The 27,313-nt window shown below is 37.5% G+C and overlaps 1 protein-coding gene across 2 annotated transcripts in view; it reads left to right on the top strand.

Annotated features, from left to right (window-relative positions):
• The first annotated feature begins 513 nt into the window (after window positions 1-513).
• Window positions 514-27,313, top strand: part of LOC115216471 (polypeptide N-acetylgalactosaminyltransferase 11) — a 39,525-nt gene continuing 12,725 nt past the window's right edge. Inside the window, exons 1-8 of one of the 2 annotated variants that reach the window (XM_029785835.2) lie at window positions 514-656; window positions 4,358-4,719; window positions 11,384-11,465; window positions 13,238-13,404; window positions 19,206-19,318; window positions 20,143-20,381; window positions 21,631-21,748; window positions 23,912-24,064. In XM_029785835.2, the coding sequence (XP_029641695.1) occupies window positions 4,410-4,719; window positions 11,384-11,465; window positions 13,238-13,404; window positions 19,206-19,318; window positions 20,143-20,381; window positions 21,631-21,748; window positions 23,912-24,064 (1,182 nt within the window). In that variant the 5' untranslated portion in view covers window positions 514-656; window positions 4,358-4,409. The remainder of the gene's footprint in view (window positions 657-4,357; window positions 4,720-11,383; window positions 11,466-13,237; window positions 13,405-19,205; window positions 19,319-20,142; window positions 20,382-21,630; window positions 21,749-23,911; window positions 24,065-27,313) is intronic. The other variant, XM_036506373.1, reaches the window with a different exon arrangement.

Raw genomic sequence — 27,313 nt, 5'->3', positions numbered from 1 at the left:
TCGTAAGCTCGACGCTCTAACCACTGAGCCATAATAATAATAATAATAATAATAATAATAATAATCTTTTCTACTCTAGGCACAAGGCTCGAAATTTTGGGAGGTGGGGGCAAGTTGATTAGATCGAACCCAGTATGCAACTGGTACTTAATGGAGAAGGCGGCGAGCTGGCAGAAACGTTAGCACGCCGGGCGAAATGCGTAGCCGTATTTCGTCTGTCGTTACGCTGTGAGTTCAAATTCCGCCGAGGTCGACTTTGCCTTTCATCCTTTCGGGGTCGATAAATTAAGTACCAGTTACGCACTGGGGTCGATGGAATCGACTTAATACCTATGTCTGTCCTTGTTTGTCCCATCTATGTTTAGCCCCTTGTGGGTAATAAAGAAATAGGTACTTAATTTATCAACACCAAAAGGATGAAAGGCAAAGTCAACCTCGGCGGAACTCAGAACATAGCGGCAGACGAAATACCGCTAAGTATGCTTGTAAAACATTTCAGCCTCGTCCACCAAGTCAAGGGAGACAACTTCTATTTCGCTATACTGCGTGTTTTTCAATATGTCACTTTTAATTGATGCTAAATACGTCGCATGTTTTCATTTCGACTGCGTTACAAATTAATTAATGTTTTTTTTTTTTTTTAAGGAATCAATAAGGTAAGTGAACGCAATTTTACAAAATAAATTGAAAATATTCTACAATAATCTACATATACAAACTCAAATGATTGAACTCTCCCTCCGCTTTTATTGTTTTCATGTTTACGAATTTATATCAAAATATGTTTTGACATAATAGAAACCTACACGCGGAAATTCATGGATGTAATCGCGTTTTTTTATATATATATATATATATGAGATAAGTTTTGAATATATTATTTCAATGTTTTTCAAATCTGTTAATTTACAATATTTGGCAGATAAGTCACAAATTTTAAGCCTGAAGTAGGATCTTTTCGGTTTGAACGGCTGTTTTTTAATATAATTTCTAGGTAACTAAACACTTTCAAACTTCGTATACTGGTAGAATGTGTTCATAAAACATCTTTTTCTCTTGGCTTTATTGAGAAAATTCTATAGTTTGTAAGATATTAGTTGTTGTTTTTTCTTCAATTTCTGCAATTTCAACCAATCAGTGACGTCTATTGAAGTAAAAAACATTCTGTGCCGTATGAATATGTCCCTCGTTTAAGAAACAGATTGGGTTTATTTACATTTGTGAAGAAAAAAAAGATACCCTTCCCCCACCCCTAACCTTAACCCTAACCCTAAAAGAGATTGAAATGCAATATATCGATTCTAGGGTCATAATTATGGGTGACAATTTCATAAGAACATCGCTAGGAAAAACTGCCGTTCAAACCGAAAAGATCCCTGAAGTATTTTGACTAATATCGTTTTTACTTTATATTTTAAACAAACTCTTTTGCGAAACAAATAAGGTTAATTCTAAATATGGTAATAAATATTAGGGAGTCGTTAGTTCGATGTTTCCTGTGCGATAAGAGACTCTAGTGGATCGGTATTCATTTTACATTCAACTATAGTTGATAAAAATTTAATTTTTATCAATGTTAGTACATTTTTTGTTTAGGAGTTGGAAAACCATCATCTATTACACCTTCTCGTTTTGCTCTGAAGGCGCTGATATTTTAATGAAAATAAATCTGCAAATTTTTATTGTAGATTATATTTACTTGACCAGTTTCATACACATACAAATGTGTGTGTGTGTGTAAATATATCGTTTTTGTATCTGGTTTGCAAGAGTGTTTATGTGAATTCGTGTGTTGAAGCAAATTTTGTTGTGTATGGGGAGAGCCATACTGTCTTAATGCCTTTATTATCCAACACACTCACCGGTTCGATTTCCACTCATTTATTATTTATATTTTTTTCCTTCCAAAGTTTTCGCTGCTTTTTGCAACTTTGTCAATGGATGTTGTCTGTTTGTGCGTATGTGTATGCACATAGGTGTGGGGAATGCATATATGTATGTACGTATGTATGTATGCGTCTGTGTATGTATTCTGCATATTCATGTGTTTGTGTGTATTTGTGCTTGTTTGAGTGTGTCTGTGCATATGGGTTTGTGTGACTATGTACATGTGTCTGTTATGTATGGATGTGTGTCTCCATATGTGTCTCTGTTTGGAGTGTGTATGTCCGTATGTATGTATGCATGTGTGTATGGTCATGTGTTTCCGTCCCCAATTTTTTGTGCGTGTATGTGTGTGCGCTTGTCCTTGTTGCCTATGTACCTATCTATCTACTTATGTATCTATCTGTTTGGCTACATATCCATTTACGGCATTCTTTGATATGATAATATTTGACGTTTCTGCGGGTCAAAACGAAAGAATGAATTGTATGTAATTAAACATTAGAAAAAGTTCGGATCTTTTCCTTTTGATAGACGGAATTCAACACAATTTCTAGTTAACTAAACAATTTGAAACTTCGTATACTGGTAGAATGTGTCAAAAGAAAACATTATTTTCACTTGGCTTTTTTGATAAATTTGTAATTTGTAAGTTTAACGTAGTTTAATTCTTCGAATTTTAACCAAATGACTGAAACAAGTAAAAGAAAAGAAAAGAAAGAATAATGATATCTGTGTCAAGTTTGGAGACCCAAGTGGGGAGCGTTAATCTTGTATTTTTTCTTTAAAAAAAAACAAAAAAAAAAAAAAGAGGACAGTTTTTCATGAGTTATCTCATTTGTAGCTGTACATAGTAATGATCAGAAAGCATGTAAAGCTTCCATCAGCACAGTCTCCATTTGTTAAAGCTTTAATTTCTTATTTTTAAGGGTTAATCTTTCATGTGGCTCCATCTGATCCCATTATACTTTTCATTCTACATCCAAATGAGCCTGTTGGTTCATATGACAAATTGAAATCCATGACTAATTAGGAATTTTTTTCGATTTGGTTGCTGAAAAGGAGACCCTCTTGTCTGACAGAATAAATGATGACATTTGCCAAAAAATGGGGATGAAGGCATTTTCGAATAGTAAGAAGACAATTGATTATTAGAAAGTGGAGGAGGTTCTTTTACCCTTTGGCATTTAAACCGGCCAAAAGTATTCTGCCCGTTTTATGTTCAAACTGGCCAGATCTTGTCTCTCACACCACCCCAACAATATCATTTTAAAAATTAACAGCTACCTCATCAAAATCTCATAGCTACAAGATAATGCATGATTAGTTCAAAACAATGTGGATTAAAAAGCATTAATTTTGGCAGAATAATGCGAACACTAAAGGGTTAAAGTTTGTTACAAGTATTCAAAGGAATGAGTAGCTTTTATAAGAGAAGTATCATAATTCTTCAACAGACAATGGAACATTATAATGCATTAAATTAAGCATTCTTCTTATATCAAGAATTATGTAGTGATTCTAAATTTATAGTTGTAAAAGTAGTAGCACATGTACAAGGCTTAATTTCGTTTATTAAAATATATGACTCTGTGTACTAATATATTTTCTTAGTCTGCTTGTCTCTCAGTTATAATGTGCTGATAGCAAATTATATTTACTATTTCCATATTGTTCATCTCTCAAATTTACATTTATACATCTGACAGGTCATACTTTTGTATTTACATTTCAGATTTATATCATGACAAGATGAAGAAATACATTTATGTATTTATTTGTATGTTTTATTTCATATTTCATACCTGGGGTTGCGAAAAATCTTGTGATGCAAAATGGGGTCATAAATGAAAAATGTTTTAGAAGCGCTACTTTAGAGGAATTTTTTCTATGCAATGGTAGAGTTTATATGGAGCAACAACCTGGGCACTTACCAAATAACAGGAATCTAAGCTATATGGAACTTTCACCCAAATGCTAAGAGCAGTCTTAAACATATCTTGGAGAACTCATCGCACTAAGAAACAGCTGTTTGGAGATCTCCTGTCTGTTTCCACCTTCATAATGCAGGACATTTCTGGCAAACTAAACAAGATCTGATAAGTGACCTATTTTCCATGCTGGTATGGTTTGGATTGATTTCACAGTCAAATGATAGGTCATACATTCCACCTGACTGTTGTTAAATTGCTCCTTTAACTGACCACATTTCTTCATCTTGTCATGATATAAATCTGAAACATTCATCACACTGCATTGCCTTTGAAGACCAAAAAGTCCACAAGCAGAAAGTTGCTTATATTTTCATAAAGCCTTAAACAGAAACAATCTGACAACATAAAACTTTTCTCTCTCTAATGCCTATAAGCTGAAAACCTTTGTATGAATTATTACTTAGAGATGTGTATATGAATACCATATTTTTCTAGCAATATGTTTCATTGACGCTATCCTAATTTTTTTTGTTTTTTAGATTTATAGCATACAATGCATAAGACCCAGATGTAATCATTACACATTACAAGATGAGATGGCAACGCTGGACTATTTGTCTTATTTTTGTCTCTGTCTGTGTCATACTTGTCTACTACTCAAATGTCCCTGAAAATTCAACATTAAATAAGCTTCAAAGTAAGCCATATTCTTCCGCGTTCCATTTTTCATCAGAAGCAAATGAACTAGATTCAAAGTTTCTAACATGGAGAAAAGAGGCTTCTAAGAGGCAGCAAAGTTTTTTGGAAAGTCATCAGACAGCAGAAAAGAACACAGATGTAGGCCTTATGGAAAGAATTGGAATTATCCATGGAAAAGACAATGAAATAGAACGGAGTGAAGGTTGTATTATTACTAATTTCATTTTCAATTACTGTGTAACCATATTGTATTATATTGTAATAATGCTATTTTATAGGGCAATAAACATCCCCAAATATAGGCGCAGGAGTGGCTGTGTGGTAAGTAGCTTGCTAACCAGCCACATGGTTCCGGGTTCAGTCCCACTGCGTGGCATCTTGGGCAAGTGTCTTCTGCTATAGCCCCGGGCCGACCAATGCCTTGTGAGTGGATTTGGTAGACGGAAACTGAAAGAAGCCTGTCGTATATATATATATATGTATGTGTGTGTGTCTGTGTCTGTCCCCCTAGCATTGCTTGACAACCAATGCTGGTGTGTTTGCGTCCCCGTGACTTAGCGGTTCGGCAAAAGAAACCGATAGAATAAGTACTGGGCTTACAAAGAATAAGTCCCGGGGTCGATTTGCTCGACTGAAGGCGGTGCTCCAGCATGGCTGCAGTCAAATAACTGAAATAAGTAAAAGAGTAAAGAGTAAATCTCCTCACTACCATCGTTACAGCACCAAGGCTTTGTAACAGTATCATAAATCACTATCACTAATATTAACTATATCTTTTAGCACACATCATATGATGTAATCCTTTACTTATATGAAAGCATGATGTTGGTGATGGATCCTTGTTTATCACCAACATCAGTGAAGAACCCATGAATCAAGTTGATGATTTCATGTATCTCAATTCTGAGATAGTCTCAACTGAAAAGGACATAAGAACTCAGATAGCTAAAGCATGGTTAGCCATAAACAAACTGGATGTTGTCTGGAAATGAATCCTGTTGGACATCCTTTAGAGCAGTGCTTCTTAATCTATGGGTCATGACCCCAAATGGGGGTCATGAAAATTAAATTCAAACACTTGAATTTCAGTTTATATACTATTTCACAAATGCACAATGTTTAACGTGATGTGCCACATAAATATGTGAAATGACTTGTTCAGCTTTAACCCTTATTAAAACCAAATATTGTTCAATGCTGAAAAATGTTCAGTAGTGTCAAATATTACATTAAGGTTTAATTTGTTATGCAGCAGAAAACAAGCACATCCATCACATTGATTTTTACTTTGGTTTATTTTTGTACTTGAAACAAATCTTAAAACTACTTTTATTTTAACAAATAATATAACTACTTTCTTTATATGTATATTGTTCAGCAAAAAAATTAAATGATTTATGTATTTATTTGTATGTTTTATTTCATATTTAATACCTGGGGTTGCGAAAAATCTTGTGATGCAAAATAGGGTCATGAATGAAAAATGTTTAAGACAAAATGATGTTACTTTCCAATTGTACTGTAAATGCTAAATGTACATAAATAAACTAATGTAGTAATTATTTTTTTCTTTCTTGACGTTCTTCAACTTGTTAGTGTATTTTTTTATAGCAGTTAAAAGAACATGAATTTATTTATCTTCAACATACATGCACACATAAAATGTCCGTTAGTGTTTCAGAGTATGTATTTCTCACTATGGTGTTTATGTAGCTGGAGTCAGAATTTATATATAATGATAACATTTATAAGTAAGTTATAAGTGATATGTTTACTTCAAAAGTAAAATATATTTATTATCTATTTCCAAATAGGAAACATATAAAAGTAGTGTTACACAAACAGTAACCAAACTGACTATAAAAAGTGGTGACCTCCCGACATGATCACATAGATTAAAAAGGAAATTGTCAGTTTAGGCAGAGTTATTGGGTTGTCCGGAAAGTTCATGCCGATTTATAGTACCTTACCTTTCGACTTATTTTAGAACATGGTTGAGTTCATAAAATAGGATTTGGCTACACCTCCATTTAGAGCACAGTTTAAGCTATCTTTTCATGGAAGAAGGTTTATGTTCCTATAACCTGTGTTAATTCTGTAACCCTTTAAAATAGAAGATAAGAAAGTTCATTTTCGGCACTTGATGCTTTTCTTTTTCCGTAAAGGAGAAAAATGCCTCACAAGCAACCAAAGAAATATGCGCAGTTTAACGGTGATGTTTCTTTATCCAAAAGAACTGTAGGGAAGTGGTTCGCAAGGTTCCAAGCTGGAGATTATAGCTTTATTGATAAAGAGCAATCAGGCAGACCATCCACTACAGATGATGACCAAATCAAGTCATTAATTTAGAATAACCCACATTGCACGACCCGAGAATTGGCAGAAAGCCTGAACCTATCAAAATCTGTCGTTCATGAGCACCTGGTAAAGCTTGGGTACATAAATCGCTACGATGTTTAGGTACCACATGAGTTGAGTGAGAAGAACCTTTTGGATCACATTTCCATCTGTGATTCACTTTATAAATGGAATGAAAACGCACCTTTTGTAAAGCAAATTGTGACAGGTGATGAGAAATGGATTATCTACCGAAATATTCAGAAAAAGCAAGTAAGTGACATGAGCCAGCCTTAGCCACCCCAAAAGCGGGTCTTCACCCTAAAAAGTCTTGCTTTGTGTCTGGTGGGATTGTAAAGGAATTCTGTACTATGAGCTTCTCCCATGTAACCAAACAATTAATTCTGAGAAATACAGCACACAACCAGATGAGTTAAAAGCAGCAATTCAAGAGAAACGTCCAGAATTGGCCAACAGGAAGGGTGTTTTTTTCCAACATGATAATGCAAGACCACATGTTTCTTTGGGAACCAGACAAAAATTGCTGCAGCTCGGCTGGGATGTGTTACCCCACCCTCCATATTCACCTTCGGATTTCCACTTATTCAGGTCTCTGCAAATAGTCTTAATGGTAAAAATTTCAATTCCTTGGATGATGTAAAAAGATACCTTGATGAATTCTTTGCCATGAAACCACCTCATGTTTGTTTGATTTAAGTCATAGACATGGCATAAAAAATAGCCAATATCTCAAGGAGTGAGGGTCATGGAGTTTAGTAACATCCAGCGATCACTATTGTGAGTGTTGTGGAGTTTAGTAACATCCTACGATCACTGAGTAATTTCCCAAAAATCAGGGTTTTTATAACTGCTCATATCCAAATTCTAAGAACCGTATTTCATGAAAGATTTCTTTGACAAAAGTTTAGAATTCGTATATGGGCAGTAATTTTAACCAGTGGGATACCAACAATTATGCTTGTTTGGGAAAACGGCCATTACATCATATTGCTGCCTTTTATGACTTTCTGTGGCACCAACTCAACTTGTCCAACAAAACATTAGGGAACAACATTTTCACTTCTTTTTAAAAAATTTTCTGACTCTTGCATTCCTTATTAATGATTCCAGCATATGTATCTTCTTTTTTTTTTTATATTCATGCATTGCCAGCACATATTAAATAAAGAGATTTTTTTGCTGAATATTTTTGATAGATTATCTACTGTTTCTTCAAAATAGATTCACCCAGTCTCTTTAGTAATATGTAATTGCAATATTTTTCATGCTCGGCTGGTGCCAACTTTCTCAACAAATGTCACAGTTTTTTTCATTTGGCCAGCCAGAGCATTCTTCTTTAAAAATTTCCTCATACCTTCTAAAGTAAGCCAGAAAAGTAGTACCCTTATCTGAGTTATATGCAAACTCTCCGATGGAGTTTGCGACTATCAGATGAACAAATTCAATATATTTTCTGTTTTGCTAAGTAGCAGTTGTATTAACAGTTATTGTTGCTTCTGCAATTTTAACAACTGCTATTATTGCTCTTTCTGTAATTCAATTGCCAAAGCTAGTAAGTCTTCCATGTTGAAACAACAATCTCTCCAGCGTGTGTTTTAATATCTCATCACCAAAGATGTTATGATATGAGTTGTACATGTCGGGTGTAAGGAAAGTATTACCCAAATAAATATTTGGATATGGTTATCTAGAAAAAACCTTTTGCAGAATTAATATGTTCACACAGAACACACTCTGTACTTCTCCAAACGTAGTTATGACATTAAACTAACACAGTAACCAATACGGCTGATCAACTCTGTCAACTATACCATTGTCAACTACTGACAGTTCACACAGTTTCTTTTGTCCACATTCAGTAATGTGGTGATCAGGATCCTTCCACAACACTAAGACTGAAAATACATTAAAAACTTATTCATATTGCTAAATCAACTGTTTGTTACATGCAACAAAATAAGCTTCTCATAAATCATCATCATCATCATCATCATTTAGCGTCCGTTCTCCATGCTAGCATGGGTTGGACGGTTCAACTGGGGTCTGTGAAGCTGGAAGGCTTCATCAGGCCCAGTCAGATCTGGCAGTGTTTCTACAGGTGGATGCCCTTCCTAACGCCAACCACTCCGTGAGTGTAGTGGGTGCTTTTTACGTGCCACCCGCACAGGTGCCAGACAGAGCTGGCAAACGGCCACGAACGGATGGTGCTTTTACGTGTCACCGGCACGGGGCCAGGCGAGGCTGGCAACGGGCACGAACGGATGGTGCTTTTACATGCCACCGACACGGGGGCCAGACAGGGCTGGCAAACGGACACGAACGGATGGTGCTTTTACGTGCCACCAACACGGGGGCCAGACAGAGCTGGCAAACGGCCACGAACGGATGGTGCTTTTACGTGTCACCGGCACGGGGGCCAGGCGAGGCTGGCAACGGGCACGAACGGATGGTGCTTTTACATGCCACCGACACGGGGGCCAGACAGGGCTGGCAAACGGACACGAACGGATGGTGCTTTTACGTGTCACCGGCACGGGGGCCAGGCGAGGCTGGCAACGGACACGAACGGATGGTGCTTTTACATGTCACCTACATGGGGGCCAGACAGGGCTGGCAAACGGACACGAACAGATGGTGCTTTTACATGTCACTGACATGGGGGCCAGACAGGGCTGGCAAACGGCCACGAACGGATGGTGCTTTTACGTGTCACCGGCACGGGGGCCAGACAGAGCTGGCAAACGGCCACAAACGGATGGTGCTTTTACGTATCACCGGCACGGGGGCCAGGCCAGGCTGGCAACGAACACGAACGGATGGTGCTTTTACGTGCCACCGACACGGGGGCCAGACAGGGCTGGCAAACGGCTACGAACGGATGGTACTTTTACGTGTCACCTGCACGGGGGCCCTGATGTTGATCGACCTCAATTTGGTTTGATCTTGATTTTGACTGTTCTCACTGGTCTTGCCGGGTTTTCTCACGCACATCATACCTCCAAAGGTCTCGGTCACTGGTCATTTCCTTGGTGAGGCCTAAAGTTCGAAGGTCGTGCTTCACCGCCTCGACCCAGGTTTTCCTGGGTCTACCTCTTCCACAGGTCCCCTCAACTGCCAGGGTGTGGCACTTTCGCACACAACTATCTTCAGCCATTCTCATCACATGACCATACCAGCGCATACGTCTCTCTTGCACACAACAACTGATGCTTCTTAGGTTCAACTTTTCTCTCAAGGTACTTACACTCTGTCGATTATGAACACTGACGTTACACATCCATCGGAGCATACTAGCTTCATTTCTTGCGAGCTTACGCAAATCCTCAGCAGTCACAGCCCAAATTTCACTACCATGTAGCATGGCTGTACGTACACATGCATCATACAGTCTGCCTTTTACTCTGAGCGAGAGGCCTTTTGTCACCAGCAGGGGTAAGAGCTCTCTAAACTTTGCCCAGGCTATTCTTACTCTAGCAGTTATACTTTCAGCGCACCCGCCCCCGCTACTGACTTGGTCACCTAGGTAACGGAAACTATCAACTACTTCTAGCTTTTCTCCCTGGAAAGTGACGGAAGTTGGTCTCAGAGCATTTTCAGTGTTAATTGTTCCTGAGCATCTGCCACATACAAAAACCATCTTCCTAGTTAGCCTTCCTTTGACATTGCTGCACCTCTTATGTGTCCATAGCTTACACTTGGTGCATCTTATAGAGTTTCTACCTACACCTTTTCTACAGATCGAGCAGGGCCATCTACCTGAAGGCGTTTGTGATTGGTCTACCTTCCTACTTATTAGGACTTTGGTTTTGGCTAGGTTGATTCTAAGGCCCTTCGATTCTAAACCTTGTTTCCATACCTGAAACTTCTCCTCTAGTTCTGATAGAGACTCAGCAATTAGAGCAAGGTCATCAGCATAGAGGAGCTCCCAGGGGCATCCTGTCTTGAATTCCTCTGTTATTGCCTGGAGGACTATGATAAATAGGAGGGGACTGAGGACTGAACCTTGGTGGACCCCAACCTCTGCCTTGAATTCTTCACTGTACTCAGTGCCAACCCTCACCTTACTAGCAGCGTCTCTGTACATGGCTTGTACAGCTTTCACTAACCATTCATCTATCCCTAGTTTCCTCATTGACCACCAGATGAGGGATCGGGGGACCCTGTCGAAGGCTTTCTCCATATCAACAAAAGCCAGGTATAGGGGCTTGTCTTCGGCTAGGTATTTCTCTTGCAGCTGTCTTACCATGAAAATAGCATCAGTAGTACTTTTCCCTGGCACAAACCCAAACTGCATCTGATCTAGGCTAACTCTCTCTCTAATTAGTTGGGCTATAACCCTCTCCGTAACCTTCATTACCTGATCCAGCAGCTTGATACCCCTATTTTTAATTAATTATCAAAAGAAATTTTCTTTTTCAAGAACTTAAAGAAGATAAGCAACTGCTATCCCATGACACTATCAATTTGTATAATTTGTTGTTAATTTCTTTTTATTTGTATGTTTTTAGGTTATCGTCTCTATGCTTTCAATGTATTGATAAGTAATCGAATTGGCTTGATCAGAAATTTACCAGATACTCGTCCCCCCGAGTAAGTATTTCAGTATTATTGTTATATCAGGAGTTATCAATCAATATTGCATCTTCTTCATTTTAATTTCTATTTAACTTGATTTTATCTACATGGTTAATCTTGTTTTAAACTGCTTTTACTACCATTGTATAATCTGGTGTTTTATTTCATCTACATAGCATAATGAAACTTTAAATTAGATAAAGCTTTACCTCATTATCAAAAAATATTATACTTCAGTGTAAATGAATATTTACTCATAAGAGAATGAGATTGGGCAACTTTCTAACCTCATGGGTTATGTCTTGGGAGGTTATTTTATTTGTTGTCACATAATTTTGTATTCTATTCTCATTTATGATTAGTTTAGGACTTTGAGAGGCTCACTCAACTGAACTGCTTAAGGGACTGAAGTAGTGGTTTGCAACATCCCTTGAATCATGATTTCCTCTTCACCTTGTCCCACCAGAAGTGAAAATACTATCATCTTTTAGTGATTTCATCATTATCATCATCGTTTAACATCCGTTTTCCGCGCTAGCACGGGTTGGACGGTTCGACCGGGGTCTGGGAAGCCAGGGCTGCACCAGACTCCAGTCTGATCTGGCAGTGTTTCTACAGCTGGATGCCCTTCCTAACGCCAACCACTCCGCGAGTGTATTGGGTGCTTTTTACGTGCCACCTGCACAGGTGCCAGGGGGGGTCTGGCATCAGCCACGATCGGTTGGTGCTTTTAGCGTGCCACTGGCACGGAAGCCAGCCAAGGCGGCGCTGGCATCGGCCATTTTCGGATGGTGCTTTTTATGTCCCACCGGCACAGAAGCCAGTCGAGGCAGCGCTGGCATCGGCCACATTCGGATGGTGCTTTTTATGTGCCACCGGCACAGGTATCACAACTACTATTTCCATTGATATTTGTTTCGATGTTCATGTACATGCACTTGACTCAACAGGTCTCCTCAAGCACAGCGAGATGTTCCGAGATCCAAGGTACTTTGAATGGGCAGGGACTATGCGGAACTGGTGCCGGAAGCATCCCGGGTCTTTGTAGTCCCAGCACATCTCCAGAGATCTCGGTCCTTCGCCATTGCCTCAGTGAGGCCCAACGTTCTGAGGTCATGCTTGACTACCTCATCCCATGTCTTCCTGGGTGTTCCTCTCCCCATTGAATATAATTTTCATTACTTTCAAACTCTTTCTACACTGATGATCTTGGTGATGAAGATGAATCATTTTACATTCAGAACTGTTGACAGAAGTTAGCTAGTATTTACACTTACCTATATTGCTGGGATTTTTTTTTTCTCTCTTCCACAAATCCGTCTTCTACCCTTTGTGTACCTAAAAATCATTTGATTACTGTATTATTAAGGTAACTCATTTCATATCCTGCTCCTGCACAACTCCATATCTCAGTAACCTTTTGCCAAAATATTGGATAAAAAGAAGGAGAAATATCAGGAAATTCTTGAATAAATAATAAAAAAGTGGTTGTTGCATTGCTTTAAATAAATTATGTATGCCAATGTAGAAATGACTGCTATCTGGGAAAGTTCTGAAATTATATAAAAAATTATTTATTTAAATAAGTTGTTTGTAACATAGAACCATGGAATGCCTCTCAAAAATACATCCATATTTATTTGAATTCAGGAAACTAAAGGACTGAACTCAGTACAGCAATGCATCCACCTCTTTTTCTGTGGACTCTTAGATTAGTCAAAAGAAATCAACATTGCTATTATTTGGATTAAATCTTTGCTTTCTTTTTCTTGCATCTTCTATTTCAGGTGTCCAAAAGTAATCCATTTACAAGTGCCACTCAAAGCAAGTGTAATTTTATGTTTCTATAATGAAGCACGATCAACTTTATATCGGTCAGTTAATACTGTGATGAAAAGGTCTCCTCCGGAAATGATTCATGAAATAATACTTGTTGATGACTTCAGCAGTCAACGTAAGCAATATTTGTTCTTTTATACTGTTGACTTTAGACTTAACTGCAGTAAAAAAAAAAAATGTCATAGACTTTTTGTTCAATTCATATATTTTTCATCTCGTACCCACATCAATGTGTGTGTGTGTGTGTGCATGCGCACACATGCACATGTGTGCATGCATGCATTTGTGTGTGTGATGTGTTTCATGCATAAGGCTTTGGTCAACTTGAAGATATGGTTGAAAACACTGTCTGAAGGTGCCACTCAATGAAAAGTATGTAGTTTCAGAATTAACTTATTAACTATTCAGCCATGCTTACACACATAATGAATAACATAACCTCTCATAGCTTCGCAGTGAAAATTTTCAGATTTTATGTAGGTAAAGGCTTCAAATATCTACATCACCATCATCATTATCATTTAACATCCATGTTTCATACTGACATGGGTTGGACAGTTTGACAGGAACTGATGTGTCCAAAGAATGCATTGAGATTCCACATCTGCTTTGATATGGTTTTACATGGATGCCCTTCCTAACACCAACACTTTACAACTGGGTGCTTTTTTCATGCTACTATTGAGGTGGCTATGCAGTTCACAGGACTACAAGCCTAGAGGTCAGTGATGGATCAGCTTCATGCTAGTGGATGAGGGAATTAGTATGAGAGAGTTGGGGCAGAGTAGGTTCCAGCTGAGGGATTGGGGTGGAGAAGAATGAGCGGTAGGAACTGCAAGACATTGATAATGGTGATAAGGTGCTCGGGTATCCCCACAATGCACAAGCCATGTAGGAAAGGGTGGATGAGTAGTTTCTAAGATTGTATGGGGAAGATTGAAAGAAAGATGATTGAAGATCCAGAAGAGGTGGGGACCACAAGTAGCAGGAATAGTAAGGATGATACAGTTGCTGGGGGGAGGGGGACGAGATAGACATAGTGCATGAGGAAAGTCTTTGTTATGAGTGGACAACCCAAAATATAGTGCTTCCAGAACTTAGTTTTGCTGAGGTAGGCTGGTATTTTTGAGAACCTCTTATCACAAGAGATCCCAGCCCTTTGTCATTTCATCTGTCAGGTTCAAGGTCCTATGGTCAGCTTTCACCTCTTCATCCCATGTCTTCCTGGGTCATCCTCTTCTACAGGTTCCAGCCACATTAAACGAACAGCAACCTCTTTATTCAGCTATTCTTATTTATATGCATCACATGACCATACCACCTCAGTCTTCCTTATTGAACACAATATTCTTCTGTTCTTCTAGTAGTCCTGCTTGTGGGACATATGCTGAAATAAATGTTGCTTTTGTGTTGCCATTGGTTAGTCTTAACTTAATAATCCTATCACACACCCTGACTACCTCTATTACCTTATCTATCCTCTCTCTCAGCTAACAGTACTCCACTCCTGCTATCACTATTGCTCACTCAGAAGTGTTTGAATTGCTGGGAAGTTTGGTTGAAGATCCCCTCCGTCTTACCTCTTGTGCATGATGCACATCCACTCATCTCTACTCCAGCATCTCTACAATTTTGCTAGGCCTATTTTTCATTGTGACTATGTTTGAAGTTACTTCCCTAATGTTTTAGAGCTTATATAAGAAGGAGTCCTGTCTTCTATGGTAAAGCTACTCATTCTAGCTGCATCTGTACCAGTGAGGAATAAGAGAAGTTGGGCTATACCCGGCCAGCAGATAGTAGATTTACAAGCATGATTAATTTTTCCCTTGCATTAAACTTTCCATCATTTAGTCATTATTCTATACACACATACACACACACATATATATATATAAATTAAATTAGAGATAAAACCACTATTAGGCAAATCAAACAGTGAAAAACATAAACAAAAACATAAAAATAAAAATAATATAATTTACAAAATATATAAAATATAAAATTTTAAATTTAAATTATTTAAATTTAAAATTATTAATTTATATTCATATTTATAATTTTTTTTAATAATTATATATAACTATCAAACAGTATTAAAAAGTTTATTATAAGATAAGTAAAACCACTATGTACATCTATATATTGGCTTTAGGAAGGGCATCCAGCTGTAGAAACATTGCCAGATAAGACCGGAGCCTGGTGCAGCCTTCTGGCTTCCCAGATCCCCGGTCGAACCGTCCAACCCATGCTAGCATGGAGAACGGACGTTAAACGATGATCTGTGCATACCTTCCTCCTTGTGATACTTGTGAAGGCCTGTTGAGGCAAGTGAAAATCAAAATCAAAATCAAATCAAAACAAATCAAAATAGATGAACATCAATGGAATTTGTATCTTTGTGGTACCAGTGCCGGTGGCACACAAGAGAAAACCATCCGAAAGTGGCCGTAGCCAGTACCGCATCGACTGGCCTCCGTGCTGTGGGCACATGACAAACACCATCCGATCGTGGCCGTTCGCCAGCCTCATCTAGCACCTGTGTTGGTGGCACATAAAAACACCATCCGAAGACCCGGCAAGACTAGTCAGGCCATAACCCATGGCCCCTACCTGGGACATAGTCAGTCCACCTGTGCATACCTTCCTTCTTGTGACACTTGTGAAGACCTGTTGAGGCAAGTGAAAATCAAAATCAAAATCAAAACAAATCAAAATAGATGAACATCAATGGAATCTGTATCTTTGTGGTACCAGTGCCGGTGGCACACACTTTGTGGTACCAGTGCCGGTGGCACACAAGAGAACCATCTGAACGTGGCCATAGCCAGTTCCGCATCGACCGGCCTCCGTGCTGTGGGCACGTAACAAACACCATCCGATCATGGCCGTTCGCCAGCCTCATCTGGCACCTGTGTCGGTGGCACATAAAAACACCTTCCGAAGACCCGGCAAGACTAGTCAGTCCACCTGTGCATACCTTCCTTCTTGTGACACTTGTGAAGACCGGTTGAGGCAAGTGAAAATCAAAAAATCAAATCAAATCAAATCAAAATAGACAAAATAGATGAACATCAATGGAATTTGTATCTTGTGGTACCAGTGCCTGTGGCACACAAGAAATCCATCAGTGCTGTAGTCAGTGCGGGGGCACATGACAAACACCATCCGATCGTGGCCGTTCGCCAGCCTCATCTAGCACCTGTGTCGGTGGCACATAAAAACACCATCCAAAGACCCGGCAAGACTAGTCAGGCCATAACCCATGGCCCCTACCTGGGACGTAGTCAGTCCACCTGTGCATACCTTCCTTCTTGTGACACTTGTGAAGACCTGTTGAGGCAAGTGAAAATCAAATCAAAACAAATCAAAATAGATGAACATCAATGGAATTTGTATCTTTGTGGTACCAGTGCCGGTGGCACGTGGCACACAAGAAAACCATCCGAACGTGGCCGTAGCCAGTACCGCATCGACTGGCCTCCGTGCTGTGGGCACGTAACAAGCACCATCCGATCGTGGCCGTTTGCCAGCCTCATCTGGCACCTGTGTCGGTGGCACATAAAAACACCATCCGAGCGTGGCCGTCTGCCAGCCTCGTCTGGCACCTGTGTCGGTGGCACATAAAAAACACCATCCGAGCGTGGCCGTTTGCCAGCCTCGTCTGGCACCTGTGTCGGTGGCACATAAAATCACCCACTACACTCTCGGAGTGGTTGGCGTTAGGAAGGGCATCCAGCTGTAGAAACACTGCCAGATCTGACTGGACTGGTGCAGCTTTCGGGCTCCCCAGACCCCAGTTGAACTGTTCAACCCATGCTAGCATGGAAAGCGGACGTTAAATGATGATGATGATGATGATGATATATTAGGTGCTGCACAAGTATTATTAATAAAATAAAGTGAAACAAATAGAGTATGATCCAAATGCAATGATGAGTAATTATTGTGATGAGAGGAGACTGTGACAACTGTTGCTAGTGCTGGCACGGACCTAGTGGCCTGATATGGTGTGAGTACAGACATAGGAAATGGAGGTGGAAACTTGCTACAAACTGAGAAAAATATGAGAGAGAGAGGAAGACTTCTAGTATAAGTGGTTGGGGTAGCAATAAGTAGGTGCACTGCAAACATTCAGTCTTTCACCTTTCATGGAGATGAACAGCCGGTGATCTTGAAGGAGAGAGAAACAAGTGCAAGAATATTGCCATAAGGTGAAGCATTAGAATTAACATTAGTAATATAACAACATAATAATAATGGTTTCATATTTTGGTATAAGGCCAGCAATTTGATGGGTGGGAGTAAGTCAATTACATTGACTCCAGTGTCCAGATGGTACTTATTTTATCAACTCCCAAAAGGATGAAATACAAAGTCAACCTCGGCAGAATTTGAATTCAGAATGTAAAGATGAACCAAATGCCAGTAAGCATTTTGCCCAACACGTTAATGGTTTTACCAGTTCGCCACCTTAGATAATAATATTAATAATAGAAATCTCCCAGTCTTGACACAAAGAATTCGTCTGACCAAGCCCTCAATTCCATGTCATTATTGAATGATACAAAGCAGTCGAAAGAGATGAAAATCTGATGGCACCAAGTCTAGAGAGTATGGAGGATGAGGCAGCACTTCCCATTCAAGTTCTTGAATTGCGGCTTTGATTACAGTGATGTGAGGACAGGTGTTGTCATGTTGCAGAAGAATGCCATTTCACCTGTTCAGTCTTTTTTTGCTGAATTACATTGTTGAATTGGTGCAGTTGTTGAACGTAGAGTTCTGCATTGAGTGTTTGGTTGTGTTCAAGCAGTTCATAATGAATTGTGCCTTTCCAGTACCACCATATACACAACATCCTCTTTCAAGGATGAAGGTTTTGTTTTGCTCATGGAGTCACCTGTTGGTCAGAGCTGAGCCTTTCTTTTTGCTGTTTCATATTGACTTAAAGGCACCATTTTTCATCACAGGTGACAATAGAGTAAACAAAATGCTGATTGTGACCATATGTTGAGCAATGTCTGGCAAGTAAACTAGCGGTGATTTTAGAGTGTTGATTTTTGTTGTTTTCACTCAAAGTGTGTGGCACTCAGGTGCTGAGTTTCTGAACCTTGCCCATTGAGTGAAGGTGGTTGATCACAATCCTTCTGCCCCGCCAATTCTCTGGTTGTTTGATGTGAATTTTTGTGAAGAAGATTCAATCACTCTTCTTCAAACTTAACTGGTCGACTGGTATGTGATCCATCTTTGAGGTCAAAATTCCCTATTTTAAAGGGCATTGCTTCTTCTCCATACACAACATAAATCTCACGAGCAGTTTCGGCAGCCTTAACACCTCTATTAAATGCAAAAAGTAAATAGTATCAAAGATGCTCCATTTTGTCCACTTCACATTCCATTTTAATGATCTGAAACTACACAAAAATCAAAAAGCTTAGAAAAATTGTGCTGGCATCAACTGCTCACCGGCTCAGGTGTGCCAGTGCCACATAAGAAAATCCATGCTAGTTCCATGTAAAAGTGCCTGTGCTTGTGCCACATAAAAGCACCCAGCACACTCTATAAAGTGGTTGGTGTTAGGAAGGGCATCCAACTGTAGAAACTATGCGAAAACAGACAAATGGAGTTTGTGTAGCTCTTCAGCTGGCCAGCTCCTGTCAACCTGTCCAACTCATGCTAGCGTGGAAACTAGACATTAAATGATGATGATGATTAAAATACTCTTTTATCAGAGGATATATCACAGATTTGTTCATTAATGTTTACTAGATTTTTTTAAAATTATGGACTTAAAGATAATGTTTTAAAGTTTCATTGAATTTTTCTTTGTTTATATTTAGAATTACATCGAAGAAATTGTTAATATTGATGTTAGTAGAAACTGTAATTTTTAAGATGTACCAAATCTTCTTTGTGCAGCTGATCATACTGACCTGAAAGAGATATTTCCCAATGTGAAAGTTTTCAGAACAACAAGACGTGAAGGTTTAATCAGAGCACGTTTATTTGGAGCTTCAAAAGCTACTGGTCAGGTATTAAACATCTACACTTTTCTATATTTTCCATTCAGAAACCAGGTAAAAGGAACCTTTTACAACATATTAAAGCCTTAGGTTAGCAGAATTAAAATGGACTTGGGGGATTACAATGCACCTTCATTGACAAAGATGTAATATTTTCAACATATTTTTTTTTTACTTGTTTCAGTCATTTTGACTGTGGCCATGCTGGAGCACCGCCTTTAGTCGAGCAAATCAACCCCGGGACTTATTCTTAGTAAGCTCAGTACTTATTCTATCGGTCTCTTTTGCCGAACCGCTAAGTGACGGGGACGTAAACACACCAGCATCGGTTGTCAAGCAATGCTAGGGGGACAAACACAGACATACAAACACGCACACACACATATATATATATATATACTTATATACGACAGGCTTCTTTCAGCTTCCGTCTACCAAATCCACTCACAAGGCATTGGTCGGCCCGGGGCTATAGCAGAAGACACTTGCCCAAGATGCCACACAGTGGCAGTGAACCTGGAACCATGTGGTTGGTTAGCAAGCTACTTACCACACAGCCGCTCCTGTGCCTGTATTGTATTAATTTTTTTCAATGTAAAAGCTCATTGTGAGATTCATATTTAAAGATCAGTAATTTTAACTGGATTATTATAGTGAGTTTCTAAATAATATCCAAATGAAATTGGAGCATACCATAAAAATGGTATACCACTCTTATTCATATGGTCATATTAACTTAAGATTAAAATTTTTGTTAATTACTGATTAAAAGAAACTGAATAAATTAGAATTGCAATCTTTTAAAGTTGCAGTTATTTTGCTTTACATTTTAGGTTCTGATATTTCTGGATAGCCATATTGAAGTAAATGTTGGTTGGTTACCTCCACTTCTATCTCCTATCGCCAAAGATCGTAAAACTGTTACCATCCCATTTGTAGACACAATCAACTGTAATACATTTGATTATACTGCGTCACCTCGGGTACGTGGTGGTTTCAACTGGGGCTTACATTACCAATGGGACCGATTACCACCAAAGTTCGACAAAGTCTCCCCTGCTGCACCAATTCCGTGTGTATAATTTTATTTATTCCCAGTCAAACTTCTTACATTATGCAAAATGAAATTCCCTCCAACAGTTTTTGTTCATTTGTTTGTTTTAAATATATTTTGCTATGCTTGCTTTACTCTGGGTGGAGTGATACTGTAATTGTTTTTACAATTGGATTCTCTTCCTATTGGTCAGCATATAACTGAGCATTAGGAATAGAAACTGTTGTCAGACAGACAAACTGAGTTGGATTATGTTGTGCATTTTTTTCTTTTTTTTTCTTTTTTGGTAATCACCTTTGAAATCATGCCACATGATCAGAAGATTATAATTTTGACTTTGTAGCTATTGTGCCTTATCATTAAATCTTAGATTATTTGGTTATCTATTTTTTTTTTTTAAAGTAATTTAATTCCCACCAAGAACTGTTAAAACTATTTAGAATCACAGGTATATGGCATAGTGGTTAAGAGCACAGGCTACTAACTCCAAGATTCCGAGTTTGATTCCAGCCAGTGACCTGAAGAAGAAGAAGAAGAAGCTCCTCCTCCTCCTCAGGAATGAGAACTCAGGTTCCAAATTTCCCCAAGACACCTGATGAAGGCTGGAGGGTATATCAGCCGAAACGTTGTGTTACCAACAAACAAGATGAGGACAAATATCCGTCAAATTTAAATAATATATTTAGAATCATATTTGTAAATGCTTATGGTATAGCTTAATACAAAGAACATTGTTTAGAAGCATTTACTCTCTGGATATTAATATTATGATAACTCAAAAAAAGCATCAGCTTGCAAGTGCTAGAAATATGTCTCATCTCTATAAAGTTTGCTAATATTTTTGTTTTGTTATAGGAGTCCATCCATTACTTATTACTGCTGTCTGCTTTTAAAAAATAGGCAGATCATTAAAAAAATTAATTTCATCTTGTCTTCTTTATTTTTTTCCCTTATATGTTTTGTACCAATCTTTGAATCAATATTGCTGCATTCAAACCTCCTGACTAAGACTGATAAGTCTTTCTTAGCCAGAATATCAATCTGTTACATTTAATATTACCTGAAATTCTAGTATCTGTTCCTGACAACTTGATACATAGAATATGATGTCCTGCACAATGAAATGTCTAATAAATTTGAACTTACAGTTCATTAGCAAGCAATGGAATACTTAACTGATCAATAATATATTTCTGTACAGAAGAATGTTTCCTATCTTCATAAAGATAAATTTTCAGAATTAATTAACTTCTTATTTCACATACAGAACACCAACAATGGTTGGAGGTTTGTTTGCCATTGAACGTGATTACTTTAATGAGATGGGAAAATATGATGCTGGCATGGATCTTTGGGGTGGAGAAAACTTGGAAATCTCATTTCGGGTAAGTTTTACTTGCTTTGAGTTATTCTTGGTAATTTGCAGTTAAAAAACAGAGTTCATTTGAACAAATGATGATCTGCATCAGCAAAAGTCATTTCATAAAATTGGTAAAATTGGTAAAAGATAAAAAAATGTTCTCTCTCCAATAAAGGGCTTTACTTGAAACATCTATTATGTAAAACCCTGTAGCTTATCTGAAATTGCAAACTTGGAGGAATTAATATGAGTGAAGAGCTGATTGTGGATCTCTTATTGTTGGTAATATACTATCTGGCTAACCTACTTAACATTTTTAAATTACCCACTTACTTAACTGTAAATACATTGCATGAGAAATACACACAGTTTTTTGGTTAGATTGTACTGCTGATCTGAAATCATCAGGAGGGCATAGGTCTGAGAAAGGTGAGCTCTACCTAACTGACTTATCATAGATACATTGATGAAGATGAAAACTTTTAGCAGAAACCCAGTGAAGTAAAAGGTTATGGCATATACATAATATTGATAATTCTTACAACTCCAGCTAGAATCATCAAGGCATTATTTTTGACAGGATTTTGAAAATTTACTTTTTTACTGCATCTCAAAACCCTCTTAATTATAAGAAATGGAAAGAAATAATTTACAGGTTTTTAACATACTGGTTTTTGTCATCAACTAGCTAACTTTACCATTAGATTCCATTTAATAAAAGTAAAAATTAAATTATCATAGTTTTTTAGTATCTGTCTTCCATACTGGCATGGGTTGGATAGTTTGATGGTGTCCAATGGGTCAGAGGATTGCATTGTACTTCAGTGTCTGCTTTGGCACAATGTCTATGATTCAATTCCCTTTCTAGTCCCAATCACTTTACAGAGTGTACTGGGTGTTTTTCTCATGGCATCAGCACTAGTGAGGCCACCATGTAATTCACATGACTAAGATCCCTATCAGCTGAGCAGGACCACGTTATAGAGGGAAGCAGATTTATGCTAGATGCTGAAAGGTGAAAGTATGAAGGGCTAGATCAGGTTTCTTTTTGTAAAGAGATACATGGCTGCTCACATTGTACAAAAGTGGGTGGGGGTAATCAGTGTGGAGCCGGAAAGAGAGATAAAGAGGGATAAGAACAAAAAGGGAGGCTGGATAGAGGTAGCAAGTGTGTATGGAAAGAGTAAGAAATGGCAAGGAATGGGATAGCGATCTGAATATACTGAAGGTGCAAGGTAGAGTGGGATTTGTATGATAAAATATGTGTTAGATGAAAGGTAGGGGAGAGTAGATGATGACTGGTGGTTGGATGGGTTTAGGGGTGAATGGTGGAGGGATAATCAATGATGCATATGAATTTGGGAGGTGCTGATTGTACAGATGGCTGAAGAGCAGCAGGATAGAGAGAAAGAGATGACATGTGAGCAGGTTGCAAGAGTGTGAATGGAGAGAGTAAGAGATAAGGATGATAAGGACAAATCAACATGAAGTGGTTCAGTGTCCCTCTTCACTCACATTTTACACTGAAGAATGGAAGTAATTGAAGTGGTTGTCAATAGTGATAAAGATAAATGTTATCACAGGAAAGATGATCAAAATATGTAGTTCTATCTTCATTTGATTACAACAGCAGAACACTGCTGTTTGTAAGTGATGGAGAGATCAGTAAAAGAGAATGAGAGAGTGGAGTAAAGATTTGATGAGGCAAAAGAACCAATTGTACATATAGAATTATGCTTCCAGATTTATGCACAATTTTAGAATATATCTTCAGATCAAAAATTGATATGCATAATATATGCCATTCTCCTTTCTCGTTAGTTTAAACTGAAAGTTTGTTAGAGCATTTCTTATTCATGATAATGTTATTACCATATTATATGTTTAGCCCACAGATCAACCCTGATTAAACAATCATGATCAAAGGTATTTCACTCTTGATCACGCTATCTTTCTTTTCAGCTAGTATGTATAGAACATTATCCAGTGTGTCCTTTCTTTAATCCTTTTGTTATATTTCTGTTAAACTTCACTAACTTTGTTTTAATTTGTTTTTAAGATAAAGAATTTATCATTATAAAGCTGGTGTTTGGTACATAAATTAACATGAAATTTTGAAGGAAAGTTTTAATATGATAGAAGTTAGGGCAGTCTCAAATTCAGTTTCATTTTCTATTTTTTCTCTCAGATATGGATGTGTGGTGGTCATCTCGAAATAATTCCATGTTCCCGAGTAGGACATGTTTTCCGAAATCGTCGACCTTATACTTCTCCAAGAGGAGAAGACAGCATGCTGAAGAATTCATTACGTGTTGCTCATGTTTGGCTGGATGACTATATTGTAAGCATTTCTAGTTTAACCCTTCAGTGTTCGCATTATTCTACCATAATTAATCCTTTTTTATCCACATTGCCTTGAACTAATCAGGCATTATCTTGGAGCTATGAGATTTTGATGAGGTCGCTGTTAATTTTTAAAACGATATTGTAGGACTGGTGTAAGAGACCAGATCTGGCAAGTTTGAACATAAAACAGGCAGAATACTTTTGGCCTGTTTAAATGCTAAAGAGTTAAAGAGATAATGTGTGATGTATTCTGTTGTTTATTTTTTTTTCTTTTTTGAACAAAGCTGTTATCTGAAGATTTCAAACTTTTATGGAGTTTATCACAGTTTTCAAAAGCTGTTGTGATCTGTATTCTTCTAGAACATAGCAATTATTTTTCCTCACTTCATGAAAAACTAACTGCTCTTTTTTTTTTTTTTTTTTTTTTGGAATTTTTAGTAAAGCGTTTGTAAAATGTACAATGTTTCCACAACTTCCACTAAAAGTCAATACCTCATCATAGAAGCTAGTTTACAGATTTGACTACAATTTTTGGCCAGTCAAGCTACAGAGAGCAATTAAATCTTCCTTAACCCTTTCGTTACCAAACTGCTCGAATTTACCTATTCATATTTAAATGAGAATATCAGAGTAAATCTCTTTAGTACATTCGTGAAAACACGTATTTATACTTCATAAACAGTTCAACTACAGTTTTGTACAAAAATCGAAGTGTAATTTTAATTCCGTGAATTATGGGAGATTTTTTTCCGAAATTTGTTCCTATTGTGTTTTCAAAATTTGTAATTCTGACAAAAAATGGATACGAATTTCATTATATCAAGCAGCGAGTCAGAATTCGAAGGATTTTCTACTGAAATCTAACTCTATGACTGAAGAAAAAAAAGCATGTGGTATTTGATAATGAATCTGATGTTTCATTTTCTGAAAGTGAAAACAGTGAATCCGATAGCGATAAAGAAAATGAATTGGCACCTGAATGGAGTGAAAATTTAAAAACTGTTTCTTTCGGTGATTTTTCTGAAGAAACTGGACCAAGCCACAGACTTTCCCAGAAGAGTAAAGCCTTAGACTATTTCTTTTTACTTTTTCGAATGAGCCCATTTGAAATCATTACGGCGGAAACGAACTGTTACGCTAAACGTAAACAAAGCGAAAGAAAGGATAGTTTGTTATTTCCCACAACCTTAAATGAAATTAAGGCCTATTTTGCCATAAATATTATTATGGGTATCAGAAAGTTACCCAGAATAACAAATTCTATCGTAAAATTTTGTTGTATACCCAATTGAATATTAGCTAATAACCCATTTTCTATAGCGATGTTTGAACAAAATTTTTATAATTTTATATATTGTTGAATTTACCTGTATCTACCTGCAATTAGAGTCACTTTGTGACAAAAATTATAGTATAGAATTGGTTGAGAACATTTCATTAAATTATCTTCCAAAATTCATGTTAATATATTGATAAATAAAAAAGTTATAGTTGTTTAATGAAACCAGACTAAATTTATGATTACGTTAGAAATTAATTGAAACACATAAGGGGTGTATTTTGGTCAGAAATATAGTAACGAAAGGGTTAAACTATAGCCTCCTGTCTTGAAAATAGAATACAAGTGTTGATCAAACAATGTTGTTCCCAATATAAACAAAAAATAAGACAATTACAGCTAGAATGCCTTCATTCATTGATTTGCTTGTCCTGAGTCTAAAATAGAGCAACAAACTGCCTCATTATAGATTGGTTAACTGGATCGTTAAGACATGAATGTCTTGAGCATAGTCAGAACACAATGCTAGTAACTGAATACAAACTCTTCAGTCAGTAGGTTGATACCTTACAGTAGCTCTCAGCAGAATGTAGGAAATTCATATTATATTTCTGCATCAACAGTTCTTTGTTAGGAAATCATTATGATTTACTAATTACTGTACACATTCTTTTTGTCTATCGTTTTAAACATTTCAAGGTTTGATCTTTCCCTGTATAAATTTTCATATGCAACAAATATAAATTCATTAGTTCTTGTTCCATAAATGTGCTATGTTGTTCTGTGCCCCCTGATTACTTTATTCATGATTTCAATTGACTTGTCATGGTAAAGTTTTTTCAATTACATCTGTTTCATTTTCATCATTGTTTTCTATTTTATAATTTTTGAGTTTGAAAGATATTGCACAACAGATGTTCCTTTGTCAGTATTCATCCATTGTCAGTATCTATTAAGATTATTTGCTTTATCCTTGGCAACACAGGTCCTGTGAAATTTTTTGCTTACTCAAGCAACATGTAAACCAAACTTTTTTTTGTTTGATAAATGAAAGCCTGTGAAATCATATTTTCATTACATGCATTTTCAAACATCTAGCCAGACCACAACTTATGTCAGCTTTTCTTTGGCATAGATGCTTCAACATTCTTCCATGCTCTAGCAATGAGCCAAAGAACATCCTTTATGTTAAATTTTTTAATAAATGTTGGTACAGACTTGCCAGCATTCACTGCATCTTTCATAGATTTCCTGAAAATTGAGCAATTAGAGAGCACAGTATTCCTTGGTCTTAAGGTTGGACAAATAACATATAGTTGTGTGTAAATACACCATATAAAGATTTTTCGTACACAGGAGTTCAGTTTTAGGGTGGACTGAAAAGTTGTCCAGAATAATAACTTTGCAGTCATCTGGTAAACCTACAGGTGTACAGTTTGCTCCGACTTCTTGCACAAAAATCTTCTCAAACCATTCTTTGCCGACCTCACTTGTAATCCAACCATTCTTATTTGCACAGTATGCTGCTGAGTAAATTTTTAACACTTCAAGGCTCTGGCATATTTAGTTTTCCCTATCATCTGTGGTTTACATCTGTGCAAACCTGCTGCATTTGTGCACCCTATGATGGTAAGCCTACCATGAGACTATGGATCCTGTGGGTGTTTCTTCATTTTCAGCTCTTAATGTTTTCCGAAGTGTGCACTGGCAATATAATGCAGTTTCATCTGCATTATACTACCTTCTCAGGACTGAGATGCTCACAAATCCTTCTTATCTCTCTTAGAGGTCAGAGCTGGGATTAAGTTTAAGCAAAATAAGCTAAGAATTTCACAAAATTGTATCAATCACCAGCAATTGCAGTGTAAACAATCCAAGTGTGGCTATATTCAATGCCATCTGTGGGCAACCCAATAAACTAGTTTGGTAGCCATAAAATTTTAATTTCCTGCTCATAAACTAGTA

The sequence above is a fragment of the Octopus sinensis genome, linkage group LG10 (assembly GCF_006345805.1).
Source record: "Octopus sinensis linkage group LG10, ASM634580v1, whole genome shotgun sequence".
NCBI lineage: Eukaryota > Metazoa > Mollusca > Cephalopoda > Octopoda > Octopodidae > Octopus > Octopus sinensis.
This window is presented reverse-complemented; position numbering and strand designations above follow the sequence as displayed.